The 17,905-nt window shown below is 39.8% G+C and overlaps 1 protein-coding gene across 1 annotated transcript in view; it reads left to right on the top strand.

Annotated features, from left to right (window-relative positions):
* The window catches only part of LOC132119566 (actin remodeling regulator NHS-like), a 47,802-nt gene extending 31,086 nt beyond the window's left edge, over positions 1-16,716 (top strand). Inside the window, exons 2-10 of the mRNA XM_059529631.1 lie at positions 4,526-4,678; positions 5,422-5,561; positions 5,780-5,824; positions 7,367-7,411; positions 10,431-10,632; positions 10,842-10,973; positions 11,109-14,129; positions 15,709-15,832; positions 15,977-16,716. Of these exons, the coding sequence (XP_059385614.1) occupies positions 4,526-4,678; positions 5,422-5,561; positions 5,780-5,824; positions 7,367-7,411; positions 10,431-10,632; positions 10,842-10,973; positions 11,109-14,129; positions 15,709-15,832; positions 15,977-16,580 (4,466 nt within the window). The 3' untranslated portion in view covers positions 16,581-16,716. The remainder of the gene's footprint in view (positions 1-4,525; positions 4,679-5,421; positions 5,562-5,779; positions 5,825-7,366; positions 7,412-10,430; positions 10,633-10,841; positions 10,974-11,108; positions 14,130-15,708; positions 15,833-15,976) is intronic.
* The last annotated feature ends 1,189 nt before the right edge of the window (positions 16,717-17,905 follow it).

Here is a 17,905-nt window from a genome sequence, read left to right on the forward strand (position 1 = left end):
TGTGACACTAAAGACTGGAGTAATGAATGAAAACTGTTGAAAATTCAGCTTTGCCTTTACAGGAATTATTTACATTTACAGTTACTTTAAATTGTAATAATATTTCACAAATTCTTAAAACAGACCCCAAACAGTATTGTATACATGATATTGATGAAATTATTAACTGCAATCGGTAGTGAAAAATTCTATAGTTCTGAATCTAAAATGTTCTTCCACCTGTATACTTTGGTAGTTTCATTATTTAATTAGAACTGTATTGCCCTTCTGTATTACTAATTAGAGATCTGTCAGTACTTTTCTTTGCCTTGCTGCTGGCAGAGTCCTGACTCACATTGCTGACTGTGCACCTGCTGGAGACAGAATGAAAGAAAAAGAGAGAGAGAGAGAGAGAGAGAGAGAGAGAGAGAGCAGCTCGCCCAGTCTTGCAGCAGGGCTAGCAGAGTCCTTCACTCCTTCACTCTGTATGAGCAGTCCAGGGAAAGATGGGAAACTCTCAGAGAAAGATACCTGGCTGTGGCTTGAAAAAGAGGAGAAGGATAAAGAGGGGTAGTAAGAACGCAGGCCAGAGAGCAGGCACAACAGGTAAGACAACTAGATTACAGACAAGGATAGTGATCTAGAATCCCTGCAGTGGTGAATGCAGGTAGTTCATGAACGAGAATATAGATGAGCATCGTTTTAATGTTTTAACTCGTTTCTTTGTGTTCTGGTGCAATTATACTGCAGTGTACTGCTGTCTCACTAAGCATTGACCTCTTTACATGAATCAAACTCTGATTTTCAATGCCACTGAACGGAACATTGAGAATTTAGATGTTTTTGTGGTTTACATCTTAAAATGTAAACTGAAGAAATTCATGAAATACTTGTGTGTGTTGTATTGTGGAGTTATTTTGAAAATGTCCATATGTGCACAAGTAGTAATAAGCTTAACTGTGACTAATGACAAAATAAGAGTCTCAGACTGTTATATTACATCATGCGAAACAGGATTGTTTACATGTGTTGTTAACTCGGTAGTAGAGGAGGTTTTTGCAATTCCGGAAAAACCGGAAGTTTTACCATGCCTGGAAGTTACTACTGCGTTAAAAACTGCTCCAGTACCTCACACGATACCAACCTGTCCTCCAACCAATACGCTTGTATAGGTCGTTTGTCCAAATCCCTGAAATACGACTCATCAGAGCGTATACTACAATTGCGCCCCTATCTGCAAAAGGTCATTTTCATATTAATGTTTTGTACTCTTTTATTTGCCCTCTGGTTTGCGTTTCGTGTAGCTCAGTTAGTAGATTATTGCGTTATACCTTGATATGTAATCATGCTATCATGGGTTCGATCCCAGGTAACGAATGTGCACGAAAATGTATATGCTCAATAAATCATAAATTAGCATGATTTCTGTGAGGGTTAGGTTTAGGGGTGGGGTTAGGTGTGGTCATTCGAACGAATAAGCCACTTAAGAAAATATGTAGGAAATACTTTGAGATCGGTGTAAAACGCCCACACATTGCTTTTAAATAAACGTGCGTTTTGATTGGTAATGACGTTATACGTCAATTCATGACGACAGACACAACGCGATACTGTCATTATTTTTACGCCCGCTAGAGGGCGCTTAACTTTAAAACGTAAATATAGGTCGTAAAAAATGCTTGCACAAACGACCTATATGATCGTTTTTTGTTGGAGGACAGGCTCCACGATACATATGGAAAGCATAGGAACAATGGAATACAGTTTTTTTTAAGGTTACACCAAGTACACTCTGTGCCGCTGCAGGAAGCTCGTATGGGTCGATATTTTGGATGCCTGAGAGCTTCTCCAAATACCGCTGTTTTGCACTTGTTGTGAGCTTGTTCCTGTAAGGTCCCCTTTCTTTCGCCTTATCTTTCTGCATTGCTTTACTTTCTTCATTTCTTTCTCATTCGTAGATCCGTCTCTGTTCCGCCGACATAATAAATGCGCAAAAATGAAAGAGCTCTGGAATGTTTAGTCGCTCCTCTGTGAAGTTCTGAAGGCATTTCCCCTGGCAACCGATAGCGTGTCCTACCATCATGGCCGACCGGCTCAGACCCCTCCCAAATCAACCCAAATCGGCACGTGACTCCTCACTCTCAATAAAATAGATCAATGCACCAATAAAAAACGAGTCTTTGTTAACAAATTAAATTAAGATAATTTTTTTATTAAGATGGGTATTTGGCAATAACGAAATTAAGATAAAGGCTCCGCTGGATTTGCTTCGCCACTAGCAGCTGACATTTAATAAAATAACACTGCCAACATTAGCATATATGTCCACATTATGCATTTAAGACTCAATTAATATTTATTTATCATTTGAAAAACCTTTACTCACAGAGATTAGGCTAAGCCTACATGTTTTTGTGGAGGAAAATGATTGAATCCACTGTAGATGGCTTCAGCACGTTCCTGCGCTCACTGATGATGCGTCATTATTCACTCATTATTCTCCTTATAAACATGGTCAAAACTTTTCCACACCTCAGACTTTGCTTTAGTTGCTGGTGCAACCAAAACGTAATCGCCAGAGGCTAGCCTTCGTTACACCTACTCAGCATCCATTTTCACATCTTTCTCGCACTAATCGAAACACATCACATGACCGCTCGTTCACCTCGCAAACCGGAGCGCAAGCCCGAGCCTGACCCGAGCCCGTGTAAGATGATATAAATTAAGCCCGAACCCAACCGAACCCGTGGATTTGCCATATTGCTTACAGGACTCAAAAATCACTAGGGAAATTTAATAGGGTGCTTAAGAAACTGAAGTAAGAACAAAAACTGGCCCACTCCTGTAGACAAAGAATTAGTGTACACTAACTATCAATAGGAGCCTCTTAATTTTGATTGAAGCATGAATACATTTGAAATTCCTCACACTGGCGGAGGTCTGAATCGATCAGTAAAGTGTCAATCAGATGTCTTTAAAACCTTAAAAAGGTTCAAGCTATAAATAATACAGGGAATAAGGTTTACATTGTTTGCAAAACTCATGCAATGCAATTCATTGTGTACTCATTTCTGTCAAACCAACAGACTTAACTATTGTCATGGTTTACCTCATGGTTAATAAGTACTAAAATGTTTCCTTTCTGACTGTCAGTCTGAATTGGCTGCATCATATATAGCCATAGCTTTCAGAAATATAAGACCCCATTTGCTGTATCCTCTCAGAAAACCAGAGTCTAAGAAAACAATATCCACAGACCCTTCCTTGTGAAGCCACTTCTGTTTTGTATTACACTTTCAAGTATTATGTCCTATGGATTTTGTTCCAATAATATACAACCAAGGATTTGTTTATATAAAATCCAGTGTTTTTCTAAGCGTCAATCATCATTAATCTCCTCCCTTTTTTTTGTGGTCTTCTAAGACAGGTAATGCATTTCTGTTATTATTTTGCTGATCACGGCTTGATAAGGATCTGCTAATTCATTGTAAATTAGATATGAAGGGTTGCTTGGATACAGATGACTCTGGGTAGTTCAAGAGGACCACTGTGCATTGAATACTGATGGGCAGATGCTCCTTTATAGAGGAGAGGAGGAGACAGGATGCTGGGGAAAAGAGAAAAAGATAGAGGGAGAAATACTAATGAAGCTGTCTTTCACCTTTGTCTCCCTAGAATGCTATTTGTTTTATTGTAATACATAATATTGATAACAGTGAATGAATGTGGAAACACACTATTGCTCAAACGTTTGGGGTTAGTAAGAGTTTAAAAAATGTTCTAGAAAGTGTCCTAAGCATGTCCAGACTGCATTATTTGATAAGAATCAGTAATAAAACAATCATTTGAAACATTGTTACAATTTAAAATAAGTTTTCTCTTTGAATATATTTTATAATGTAATTTATACCTTTGATGCAATGCTGAATTTTCAGCAATCATTACTCCAGTCCTCAGTGGTACATGATGCTTCAGAATATTGTTCTAAAATGCAGATTTTGTGCTCCAAAAACACGTGTGTTTGTTTTAGTTTGTTTTGTTTTTCTGGATACTTTGATGAATAGAGACGTTAAAATAAAGACGTTTAGTTAATATTTACATTTTTATATATAAACTGAATGCATCTTCACTGAATAAAATTACTTATTTATTTTATTCATTGGTTTAAATAGTATTCCTTTTTGGAATTTATGTCATTTGTAATCTATTCTATTACTTCTCATGGAAATGTCCTCAAGGATTATAACATAATACTAAATAATGTATTTTTTTTTTTAGAACACACCGTTCCCGTTACCTGTCCAACAGCATGAGTTTATTCCAATACAACTACAATGGATTCTGATAAAAATTACATAATATTCAGTAGAATCATATAAGCATTAAAGTTTATGTTTTTTTTTAAAAACAATAATGTAGAAATTTCACTCTGTCCAGTAGGATCTTATTCTATTCTTAGTGCATTCTTATTTGCTATAAGTTGGAATAAAAATCCTGTACACATTCCAGATTTCTGGCCTTGTCATTTCTTTGTTTTTCTCTGCAGCGGTATCAAATCTGGACATTGAGAGTAAACTGACATCCCACTATCAGGCTCCATGGCATCAACATCACAATCTGTTCCACACTTGTACACGGCCACCATGTCTGGAGGAGTTACACCGACATGCCAAGCTCAACCTGCGGGCACTACACAGAGGTAACTGAGTCAGATTTCCGGGCCTATATTTTTTGGTTCCATACCACAGTACCATTTGATTTTTATCATTCTTTTCATCCAAACATATCTTATATCACAAAGTTGTAACCAAATTCCCACTGTGGTTCAGCGGTCTGTTCAGGGCCACAGTGGTGATAGATCATCTTAGACAAGTGACAGATCAAGATAGATGAGAATTAGGATCCTGCAGTTCCCCTCAGGTATCAATAAAATGTTATTATGTAGTCCCCAATCTGTCTAAACATCTATCAGTTTCCTGAGTCTATGTGTTTAATGAGTTTGAAGCTGTAAATTTTAAAGGTGTAAATATATATAGATAACTGTTAAGACAGAAAAGAAAAAATTCTTTAGAGGCAGATATTAGGGGAGTTTGTTGTTGAACATCTGATTCATACTGCCACCTTGTGTTTGAATGATGAAATTTGATTTGGCATTGCCTCAAGTTCAGTGTGAACCATCTAGCATAATTTATATTTTCCCCTTGAATCAATTTTCCTTCCATCAGTTACACATAAAATGTGACCAGAACATTGATTGTACATCATCAGTATTCACCAAATACATTAAAGGCCTTCTGCACATTAACAATTTAGTTAGCAGTTGGCAGTCTGTATAAATTCTATAAAACTGAAGTTGTTATAATTCATAATTTATTTTAGACTAAAATAGCTCAGCCAACTGAAGTAAGTGTGTGTGTGTGTGTGTGTGTGTGTGCTTTACAGACCAGCAGCAGCGTCAGCGTTCAACCAGCAGAGAGCGTGGCCGGGTCACCATATCTATATCTGTGGCCCCGCCCATGCCAACCTTCCCTTCAACTCACAAACTCAGAAGGCGGGAGCAGAGGGGCAGGCACTCACGCGTGGTAAGAATACAACATTTCATCTCCACTCATGTAGAGGAGGTCCACAAATCAGTGGTTCTCAGCTGGTTTTGCTTCAGGCCCCAGATTTTGTGTCAAATGTCAAGTGGTGATCTAACCCAGTACCAGAATTGTTTATCTTAAAATATAAACTATTATAAGACCAACAACAAGATATTTTTGGCCTAAACTAGCACGCTTTCTCCTGCCATGCACACCAGGAGAGGAGCATTAGAGAGAGTGATGTGCAAACTATCCAGAGGAAGGTAAAGCGGTTCGGTTCTTTTTGCTTGTATAGTGTGATTCCACAGTTGTGATTAGTGTGATTTTATATATATATATATATATATATATATTTTTTTTTTTTTTTTTTTTTTTTGGACATTAATTTACCAGTATTTTCTTTTTTTTCTTGTGCTTTTTAATGTGTGTAAAATGTTGAACAAACATGTTTAATAAGATAGATTTAATATTTACGCAATAATCAATAATGCATGCTTTTTTATTTTAAAGGGGACATTGGATGCTACGTGCACTTATACAAGTTGCTTAAACTGAAATATGTGTTGGCCACCCTATAATGATAAAAATCTAAATGTACTAAAATCTTCTAAAATCTTTACCCCTTTTTCAAATCGAGCCAATCTCAATCTCAGTCTTTGTGACATCACACAGACAGGCCCCTCCCATGATTGTTTGATTGACACTAGCGTTTCAGCACAAACTGGACTGGCGTCTAACCTTACCCTGAGTGACTGTGATTAGTCCTCCATTTTTTCACCACTGGAGCAAATGTAGACAAGAATGAGGTATTTTGTTTTTGAAGTAAAAATGAACATAGCAGTCGTCATTTACTCCTGACATCTGAGCCACTGAACTTGCAGTGAATTACATTTGTTTCTGATGGGAATGCACCTCTGGTCTACCTAAATCTTTCATGATCCAGCTTCACCAATTGAAGAAGTGAGTATAAGGTTTTCTAATGAATCTTTGCAAATCTCCTTTCCTGATAATGTGCTAATTAGCAAGTTTCACAAAGAATGTGGTTAAAGTAAACAGTCGCTCAGAGAGCAGGTCGGAAGAGAGGGGCAGGGTCAGTAGAGCTCATTAACATTTAAAGGAAAACACTAAAAAACACATTTTTTTAGATTGCTCTAAAAAAAAGAGCTGTTTTTACCATTGAGAATTTTTAACCAAACTGTTACAGACTTTTCATTAACACCCTAAAGAATCATAGCAACTTGTTGAAAATGGCATCTGATGACCCCTTTAAAGTGTCAGTGCACAGTGTAAAATGCTACTTAAGTCAAAATGCTCAGTATGCCGGGAATTCTTAAAAGAAAAACGATCTTCCTTGTCATCATAGTAACCCTCCATAATAATGAACCAACAAAGATATTTCAGATAGAGAGATGGAATCATGTGAAGGAAAGAAAAAAAATACAAAACATCAGAGGAGACTTGATTGTCATTCTGACATATTGGTTTAATTTATAAGCTGACCAACAACTGATCTGTATCTACTATGAGTTGTTTAGAAAAATACAGAAGTTGGCTTGACAACATAATGTTGCCATAGAGCAATAAAATATAAAACAGTTTCTCCAGTGTGCTGAGTGTTTTGAATGAATTTGTTATTTATAATTAGTTTTGTCGTATTATACATGCTTTCTGTTTTACATCTTTATTTATTTTTTTATAAGGTAAAATGCACAAGAGTAAAATGGGCTGCAACATGAGTTTTTAAAGGTGGTTAAATTTTTTCTTGGATCTTTATTGGTTTTGTTTATTGCATTTAACTGCTGCAGGAGAGACCAGCCAAAGAGGCTGAATTCAAACCCGTCCTCAGAAAGGTAAATTACATAATTTTTTGACATGTGAAAACAGAACTCCTGATCTAACTTTTATTTTTAAGTACAGGTACCAAGACCATTGGATGGGTGCCAGATTGATTCAAATCCTTCCATAACAATAAAATGTAGTCAATTCCTTCTCCATGAAAAAATTTGGCCATTCATTTCAGCATGTATGTTGGAGAGTTGAACCACATACATCTCAGTGGTTCAAGGTTTTGGAAAACAGTTCCAAAAGAGAGCATGTCTATGTTGTTTTGTGTGTGCATGTCACCCCTGTTCCCTGACAGCATGTGCACTCCATGGACACCACAGAAACATTGCATTAGACATTTATTTCGATTTAACAAGTACATTTGTTTGCTATTTGTTTGGTTATGTTTTCCATCTTTAAATTTTAGTATCAGCGCTCCCGTTCCTCCTCCCCTGTTCAGTGTTGTTACTTCATTTCCTGGATTAGAAAGGTATTTTTCCACATTAAAGAGTGCTTGTTCACTCTTTACTCCGAACCATTTCTGTTTCTCATTGTTTTAATGTGTAGGATAGAACGAAGACTTTCTCCAGATGTAAATATTTCATGTCTGTTCGTGGATTTTAAGCCAGTTTGCTGTACCTTTTGCAAAACATCTGCAAAGATTTATATTTGGTATTGCTGATAACATCATCAGAGTAAATCCTGTTGATAATAAAGTAAAGTACTCTATAAGGATGTGTTTGTATTTATAAGTAGAATCAGTTAAGGAATATGCTACTGTGTAAATCATTTATACCATTTGTTAAATGGCAATATGTTAAGTTGGGCAGCTCAGTATTATCTGGAACAACTAATGTGATACATAATAAATGTATTAAAATATCTGTATCTGATGTGATATAGTAAGACCATTTCTTCTAGTTCTTGCTTGACATTGAATACTACTCCACTACTGCACCAGTACTTCTGCATGCAACCATGGAAAAAAAAATCATGCTATCTCTTTGCCTGTGTTTGATTCTTTTATTTATTTATTCTCCTTCATTCTCTTGTGTCTTCTGCCTCATAACCAATGCTGCATTTCTCATCAATACAGAAAAATGGGATTTTGGCAATACATGTATGTATGTAGATGTCTACTTAATTAGGTATGGGCCGATTACCGGTTTCAAGGTATACCGTGATTTGAAAATGTCACGGTTTCAAAACCACAAAAATTTCCTGTTAAACCTTTCTTGCGGTATACATTGTTTTTTATGTCTTGTCAAAGACTAAGAGTGTAGGAATTAGAGCTTAGATTCTCTGCCTGAGCCTGAGCCCGAGCCCGACCCGACCCGACCCGCGGGCCGGGCCGATATTTCCCGCCACCGTCCTCGGGCCGGGTTGGGTCGGGCCCTTGATAAAGCACGTCACGTGTCATGCGCAGCGTCTCGTCCACTCGCAGTCCCGCATGCGTGATGCATCACACCTGCTGTGCGTGCTGTACTATTCAGTAGAATAAGTGCAACATAGAGCTTGAAGAAGCAAAGAAAAAAATTAAAACAGGAGAATTAAGTTTGAGCAAGTCTGGAGGAAAATCGGAGGTATGGAAACATTTTAAACTTGTCGTGGGGAGTGACAACATATGTGTTGGCTTTGTCTCGTGCATTAAATGCGGAACATATATATATATATATATATATATATATATATATACATAACTGCACAGCTCCCCCGTAGCCTAAATGATCTAGCACAGCAGCACCTGCGGTAAAAAAAAACAAAAAAAAAAACCTTTTTTCTGGCGCCGCCCCTGGTTATAATGGCCCACATATTAAAAATGGTCGGGTTTAAATCGGGCTCGGGCTCATAATTACAGTGAATGTGTCGGGCCGGGCCGGGCTCGGACACAACGTGCTTGGGCTCGGGTAGGGTCGGGTCGGGCTTGATTTGTTGGGCCCGATCTAAGCTCTAGTAGGAATCCCTCAGGTTGTTTGCAGCGTAGAGAGTAACATGACCCTTCCTACTGCACTGCAATAATTTTTCCAAAATGTAATTTGTGTGGAAAATTACGAAGTCTGTAAATGGCCGTCAACAGAGGCATGAGACACTGAAGACGGATGCAAAGAGGAGAAAATAATAGTGTTTGTTTACAGAGATAACCAAGGAAACGCTGTTTCGGTGCTGTTCCATAATCGTCGCCTGGTGTAAGAGAGTGAATTAGCATTTTCATTCAACCCCTCTGCTGTTTCAGTTTCGTGCAGAAATTGTTTATGTAGTATAATTTCACAAATCTAGTCAGAATATTCTGTTTTGACAGCAGATTTGGTTATTATTAAATTACACTATTTAATTTAAATCAGAAACGGTTGATGCTACATGTAGCATCTTTGTGGATCATGATTAAAATGCAGATTAAATAAAAATATATTTTGTTCAATGAATAAAAAGTTGTATTTGCAATACCGTGGTAAAGTAAAACCGTGATATTTTTGATTGAGGTCATCATACCGTCTAAATCACATACCGGCCCATGCCTATACTTAATACAGTTGGTCCCAATGAGTATTTGGACACTTAAACATCATTCAAATGTACTGTATGAATGTCTTAATTTGATATCTAAGTTAGTTTTGAGGGGGGGGATTAAAGGGAAGCTTACCCAAAATTGAATATTCTGTCATCATTTACTCACACTTCACTTGTTCCAAACCTGTATGAGTTCTTTCCTTGTGTTGAATGGAAAATAAGATATTTTGAAGAATGTACAGTAGAGAACCAAACAGTTGCTTGTCCCTTTAACCATCAGTTGCCACATGGTTTGATATTTTGTATATTTGTTGTATATTTCTAGTGCAGTGGAATTCATACAGTACATTAAGTGTGACTCCAAAAGTGTCTGATGGTTTTTGGGGCCACTGTATAAAACTTGTGATCTTCTAGATAAAATTGTATCTTTACATTCAACAGTGTGTTTGCAGTCTGTGTATTTGGATTAAAATCTTAAATCATCAGTCTTGTTCTGAATACAGCAACAGTAACATTTCTAACATCATCCCATATTAGGCTGGAACCAACACAGAAACAGATGGTGAATTGCCATTGCTAGTGATGAGCCATAGGCCTAAATGTCCTGTTCCCAATGTACCTACCACCTTGGACAAACAGACCAACTGGTCCAAAGCCCTGCCTCTTCCCACGACAGAAGAGAAAATAAAGAATGACTCTCAAGTAATTTCATCCTGTATAATTCCAATAAATGTTTCTGGTAAGCAACAGTACTTCAGATTCAATATAAACTAAAAACACCAACAGTATATTGTAAAATATATTATAACAATATATATGTAAAATTAATGCATCAAAGACCAAAATAATTTGATATTGTGGAACAAATCACCAACTTTTATTCCCACTAAGGGAATCTATGGCATATGCTTAACTAGTTCTGAGGATCTGTGTTATTTTTCTTCACAGGTGTTGGATTTGACAGAGATGCCAGTGCTCACTGCTCTCTTGTTCACTCACATTCGGTTCTACAGAGACGTCGAAAACTCAGGAGGCGAAAAACGATAACTGGCATCCCCAAACGTGTTCAACAAGACATGGGTATGGCTAGCTGATTATTTCCATCTAAAGCTCAAGTTCATTAAAGAAACTGTTCATTTGACATCTGCATATCACTTTTTTATGTTATCCTCATATAGCTTTAGTTTAATTATTGGTTTTCTGATTTACTTGTAGATTCGGATGAATCACCTGTGGCTAGAGAGAGAACAGTTATCATCCATGCCAACCCACACAAGTCACTATGGCATGAGGAGCTCTCCCTAAGTGGCCGAGTATTGCACACCAAGGACTCTGGCTGTCAGACAGATGACTTCTTGATTGCAGCTCCATCCCGGAGGCGTATCCGTGCCCAGAGGGGTCAGGGAATTCCAGCTTCTCTCTCACACTCCACTGGAAACATCACTTCCCTGCCAGATCACTCTGATAATGTGTATGCTGCAGCATCAGCCACTCGTGTTCGTTCTAGAAGCCTACCACGTGAGGGTGGTCGGCTTCTGGGTGAGGATCAAGATGACAGTGATGATGATGATGATGATGATGATGATGACGATGATGAAGAGGAAGATGAAGAACTCTCTCCATATGAAACTGAAGACTTCCTACCTGGTCCAGGACAGAGATTTCCAAAGGATGAGGAAGAAAGTACTGATGACCAGGCCATGCCAGAGCTACAGTTTGGAAGTCTCAAGCATATGCAACATCCAGAGAGCCCTGACCACACATGGATTGAAAGAGGCAGATCCAGGCTCCCACGCAAAGTTGACATGGGGAGCTGTGAAATTTCCTCCAGCTCTGATACTTTCAGCAGCCCCATCCACTCTGCCTCCACTGCAGGAGTGCTTGGCAGCCAGATGGACCATAAAGAGGATCACCAGTCCTCAAGTGGCAACTGGAGTGGAAGCAGTTCCACTTGCCCATCACAGACATCTGAAACTCTACCACCTGCTGCCTCTCCTCCCCTGACTGGATCCTCACACTGTGATTCAGAACTCTCCCTCAATACTGGGTCCCATGTCATTGATGACACCACTGGCTTCATAATTGATCCCTACCACATTGACAAGCCACAAGGACAGGGGCAACGATCTAATTCTTTTACCTCATCAGCCACTGATCAGATGGATGATGCAGGGGTTAGCACTGCTAGTGATGGTGAGTGGAACTGCGCTCAGGACCAGCAAGATCAGCCCTGCCCCCAAGACTTCAGCCCAAAGCATTCCAGAGAGGATGAGAGTGGCATCAGCTGCCCCAGTTATTCTAGTGGAGAAACTTACGAGAGCTTCAATGACCAAGTATCTGCTATGAAATCTGAGATGCACTACATCGTTGACACTGAAGGATTCTATTCCTCCATGCACTTTGACGGTGGTGTTAAGAATAGCAGAAGCTACTACAACTATGCAGCCATTGACCCTGACTGTGGCCCAAGTGGAAATGTAGCAACTGGCATGGGTGAATTCCCTCAGTCAGAGTACAGAGCCATGAAGACACTAGGCAGACCATGTTTCTCCTTAAAAAAAACAAAGGCCAAGCCACCACCACCAAAACGTAGCTCTTCTTTAAAGGAAACAAGCAATGGTGTGAATATTCTAGAACAGAACGAACCAAAGATTACTTGTGAGTTGCCGCTGCCCTTGTCTTCCAGAGAGATGAAATTGCAGCTGGATTTGGCTGGTTCTGCAGGGCACCTTGAGACTCCAGGTCTTGAGTCACTTGGCGCATGGGGAGTGGAGAATGTCAGGGACATACTTGACTGCTCCTCTCCATTCAGTTCCTCAGACACACATTCATTCAAGGACGAAGGTGCTGTGCAAGCAGACTATGCAGACCTCTGGCTCCACAATGACTTGGAATCAAATGATCCATACCGGTCTCTGTCTCACTCTAGCAGTGCTACGGGTACAGCTGTTATTGAATGCATCAAGTTACCAGAAAGTGCAGAGATGCAAGCCTGTGAACCCAGGTCCAGACCTACTTCCCCAACTCTTCCTCCACCTGAAGGTGAGTTCAAGCTAGCTTCCCCCGAAAAGCTGGTAGGCTTGGCATCCCCTTCCAGTGGATATTCTAGTCAATCTGAAACACCTACATCTTCCTTCCCTTCAGCTTTCTTCCCAGGGCCCCTTTCTCCAACCAGTGGCAAAAGGAAACCGAAAGTCCCTGAAAGGAAGTCCTCACTTTGTTCCCTACAACAGCCACAGCTTTCAGTCCGAAACCCAGGCATTTCCCCCAGGAGGGAAACTGACTTCCATGCCATACCGCCCAGTCACCTCGACCTAAGTGCTCTTCACAGCAAGCACTTTCCCCACAGAAATCAGATGCACATCCTACACCAGAATAAGCAGAAAGCCGCCATAGCTGCAGCTGCTGCTGCAGAAGCTCGCAATGCAGCTGCTTCTACTGCTGCAGAAGCTCGCACTGCATCTGCAGCTTCTACTTCAGAAAGTGCAACAAGCACAGTAACCAGCTCAGCCCATTTGGCCATCACTCCAACTGTTCTTAGATCAGTTCAACTGCGATCTATTTGTAGAACAGCTGAAGGAAAACAAGGGTATGATCTGGCCAATGCAAATCCAGTAACTCGTCCCAAGTGTCCCACAATAATAACTGATGCCCCATCCTCTAGCAACAGGCACACCAGGAAACCACCAGCCTACAAACCCCCTGTGGTACTGCTCTGTGAATCACAGGTTCCACCAAACATTGTTCTTCCCCAGGAGGAAGTGAAAGTAAGACAGGAAAGGCTTGGTCCTGGTACTTACTGGGCAATGACTGCTTTCAGAACTCCTGTAGATCCTGCTCCTGAAAAAGAAGATTCTTTGACAAGGTCATCTCAAAGTCCTGAGCAAGAACAAGACAGCAGAATGTATCCAGATGTGCAACTGACATTGTCACCAGAGAGACTAAAACAAGATCTAAATCAACTATTGCGGCCAGACCCTTCAGCACATCCTGTATGTTTGGCCAGCACAATGCTACCCCCTGCTTACAGTGAAATACAGAGGAGCAATTTTGTACTGTGCAATAGTCCTGACAAAGTGCCTGTTTCAACTCAAGAGGCATCGCACACTTACACAATCAGCGATGTACAGGACCGAGATGAGGATTATGAGAGATCAGGTGTCACAACCAGAAGTGCCTCAAAGGACATAAGGGAAGAAGGGTCAACTCCGGACACAGAGGACTACTTCAGCAAGGGTAATTGTCCTGTAAAAAAAACTACTTGAAGGGATAGTTCACCCAAAAATAAAAAAATTGTTTCATTAGTGACTCACCCTCAGGTCGTTCCAAACCCGTAAGACCTCCGTTCATCTTCGGAACACAGTTTAAGATATTTTAGATTTAGTCCGAGAGGTTTCTGTCCCTCCATTGAAAATGTATGTACGGTATACTGTCCATGTCCAGATAGGTAATAAAAACATCATCAAAGTAGTCCCATGTGACATCAAAGGGTCAGTTAGAATTTGTTGAAGCATCGAAAATACATTTTGGTCCAAAAATAACAAAAACGACTTTATTCAGCATTGTCTCCTCTACCGGGTCTGTTGTGAGCGTGTTCAAGTGTAGTGATATCCGTTTCGCAAAAGAATCATTTGATTTAACCGGTTCTTCTTGAACCAGTTCACAGAATAGAACTGAATCATTTGAAACGGTTTGCGTCTCCAATAAGCATTAATCCACAAATTACTTAAGCTGTGAACTTTTTTAACGTGGCTGACACTCCCTCTGAGTTAAAACAAACCAAAATCCCGGAATAATTCATTTAACAGTACACTCAAACAGTACACTGACTGAACTGCTGTGAAGAGAGAACTGAAGATGAACACCGAGCCGAGCCAGATATCGAACGAAAGATTGACTAGTTCTCGAGTTAAGAACCGTTTCTGTCGGACACGTCCGATTCAAGAACCGAGGAGCTGATGATACTGCGCATGCATGATTCAGTGTGAAGCCGACTGACACACAGCGCGTCTGAATCGAACTGGTTCTTTTGGTGATTGATTCTGAAGTGATTCTATGCTAATGTTATGAGCGTGGGTAAACCGAAGGCTTGAATGAAGGGCAATCATCGCCAATGATGTCATTACGTCGATTGCAAAAGGAACGGTGAACCGTTTTTCTTCAACTGGTTTATTGAATCGAACTGTCCGAAAGAACCGATTCACGGAAAAGAACAGAACTTCCCAACACTACTGGTGATCCAAAAAACCGATGCAACCAGTTCTTGACTCGAGAACGAGTTAATCTTTCGTTCGTTATCTGGCTCGGCTCGGTGTTCATCTTCAGTTCTCTCTTCACAGCAGTTCATATTCCGGGATATTGGTTTATTTTAACTCAGAGGGAGTGTCAACCACGTTAAAAAAGTTCACAGCTTAAGTCATTTGTGGATTAATGCTTATTGGATTGTTTTTATTACCTTTCTGGACATGGAGAGTATACCATACACACATTTTCAATGGAGGGACAGAAAGTTCTCGGACTAAATCTAAAATATCTAAACTGTGTTCCGAAGATGGTGGTCTTACGGGTTTGGAACGACATGAGGGTGAGTCATTAATGACATAATTTTCATTTTTGGGTGAACTACCCCTTTAACAAATGTGATTGGTTTATTGTACCATGGCTGTAGTTAATGATAACTAGTACAGTAAACATACCTTGTTTTTTCTGTCAGTGTTTTAAATTAGCTTCTCAAGTGTCTTACATACTGTACAGTAGTTACATGACAAAACAAACTCCATGCAACTTGTTGTATAAATGCTTTGCATGTTGACAGAATCAACTCCCAGTGACAATTCAACCTCTTCTTTGACTGATGACTCTAAACCTGATGATGATGATGTTTTCCCATCCCCCAACAAACTACGCACAACTGAAGATCTGTTTGCCATGATACACAGGTAACCACAATTGTTTTACATTCCACTGCACCATTTTGTGTCTCAGTCTCATGTTCTATATGTTTTACGGTTTTGTTGATATCATTGGACTACAGGAAGTGTATCTTTATGTGATGAAATACACTGTCAAACAAATTATTTCAGATCTAAAAGGAAAGTGCTGGGACGTAAAGACTCCGGGGAGATGAGTGGAAAAAGCCGCCCTGGTGTAGCACCTGCAACCGCCCCTGTCAGCAACCCTACTGTATGCCTGGTCACCCCAGCTGCCTCAATCCCTTCAAACAGCTCCCAACGAGCCCCAGGACCCATCTACAGGAGTGCCAAAAAGTCCAGTACATCCAGTGAGGAGTTCAAACTCCTGCTGCTAAAGAAGGGTAGTCGCTCAGACACGAGTTACCGCATGTCTGCTACGGAGATCCTTAAGAGCCCCATCACACCCAAGACTCAAGGAGAGCTGCTATTAGAGGCTGCAAGGCACCCAGAGGAGCCCTCCTTACTCCTACAGGATTCCACTAGCAGTGGCGATCCACTTCTAAGCCAGTTCCCTAAGGCCAACAGTGAAGGATTCTCCCCAAAAACACTTACCATGTCAGCTGCCTCCAGACAGGGACGTTCCAGAATTCCACCTGCAGCAAATAGCAGTCGCTATAGCACACGGAGTCGGCTGTACACTGCCCCAATGCAGGCTATATCAGAGGGAGAGACTGAGAACTCAGATGGAAGTCCACACGATGACCGCTCCTCTTAGTGGTATAATTTTTTTAACCACTTATCAAAATCATAAACCTTTTATAATATGAAAACATTCTATTTGAACTGAATGCGAGTGCTGTTCGCATATTATGATCTACCTTAGTTTTCTCCCGATGTTGGTGGTTTGAAAAAAAAAACAGGTCAGCTGAAAACTTGGAAGAATTTGTATTATTTGCATTACCATTTATCATTGAGAGCTATGATTTTGATCATAATCCCATGCTTTTATGCTCACAAAATGAGATGGTGAAATTAGTTGTAATTCTTTAAAGGGATAGTTCACCCCCCCCCCCCCCCCCCCCAAAAAAAAAAGATGTTTATCTGCTTACCCCCAGGGCATCCAAGATGTAGGTGACTTTGTTTCTACAGTAGAACACAAACGAAGATTTTTAACTCAAACCATTGCAGTCTGTCAGTCTTATAATGTAGGTGGATGGAAATCACAGCTAAAACATTAAATAAAACAAAAACACACAAACAAAACCAAATTAAACCCTGTGGTCCGTGATGAGACAATGATGTGTAAAGACACAAAATGATAGGTCTGTGCAAGAAACTGAACAGTATTTATATAGTTTTTTGCCTCTGATTTACACAATGTCTGAACTGTTAAAACTCTCCTGATCGTGTCCTCCTGTACGTGTTCTCAGCAGCAGGCGCTTGAGGTGTCTTCTTCTTCTTCTTGCTTTATGGCGGATTGCAGACTTATAAGTGCATTACCACCACCTATCTCTCAAATGGAGCATTGACATTCCCTAATTGAGATTGTAGATAGTGTCAGAGATAGGTGGCAGTGAATCAGAGGTAAAATAAAACAACAACAATATAAATACTGTTCAGTTTCTTGCACAGACTGATTATTTTGTGTTTTTACACATCAATGTATCGTCACAATCCCCCAAACATACACTTTCGTGTATGTTTTTTTGTTTTGTTTTATTGTATGTTTTAGCCGTGATTCCCATCCACTTACATTGTAAGAGTGATAGACTGCAACGGTTTGAGTTAAAAATCTTGGTTTGTGTTCTACTGAAGAAACAAAGTTACCATCTTGGATGCCCTGGTGGCAAGCAGATAAACATAACATTTTCATTTTTGGGTGAACTATCCCTTTAACAAGATATTGAAAAGGTAACATTTTAATATAGAAAACAGTTATTTTTACATCATCCATCACAAATTTACATGAATATGTGGAAGCTTTTCTAAGGACAATCGCACCATGGTGTGCAAGGCGAAAGACTTCTGAGAAAAAGAAAGCCTAAAATGTTATGAACATAGTTCTAATAGTGGACTGTTTTGTAAAATCATCATTTCTTT

Source organism: Carassius carassius, chromosome 38 (assembly GCF_963082965.1).
Source record: "Carassius carassius chromosome 38, fCarCar2.1, whole genome shotgun sequence".
Classification (NCBI taxonomy): Eukaryota; Metazoa; Chordata; class Actinopteri; order Cypriniformes; family Cyprinidae; genus Carassius; species Carassius carassius.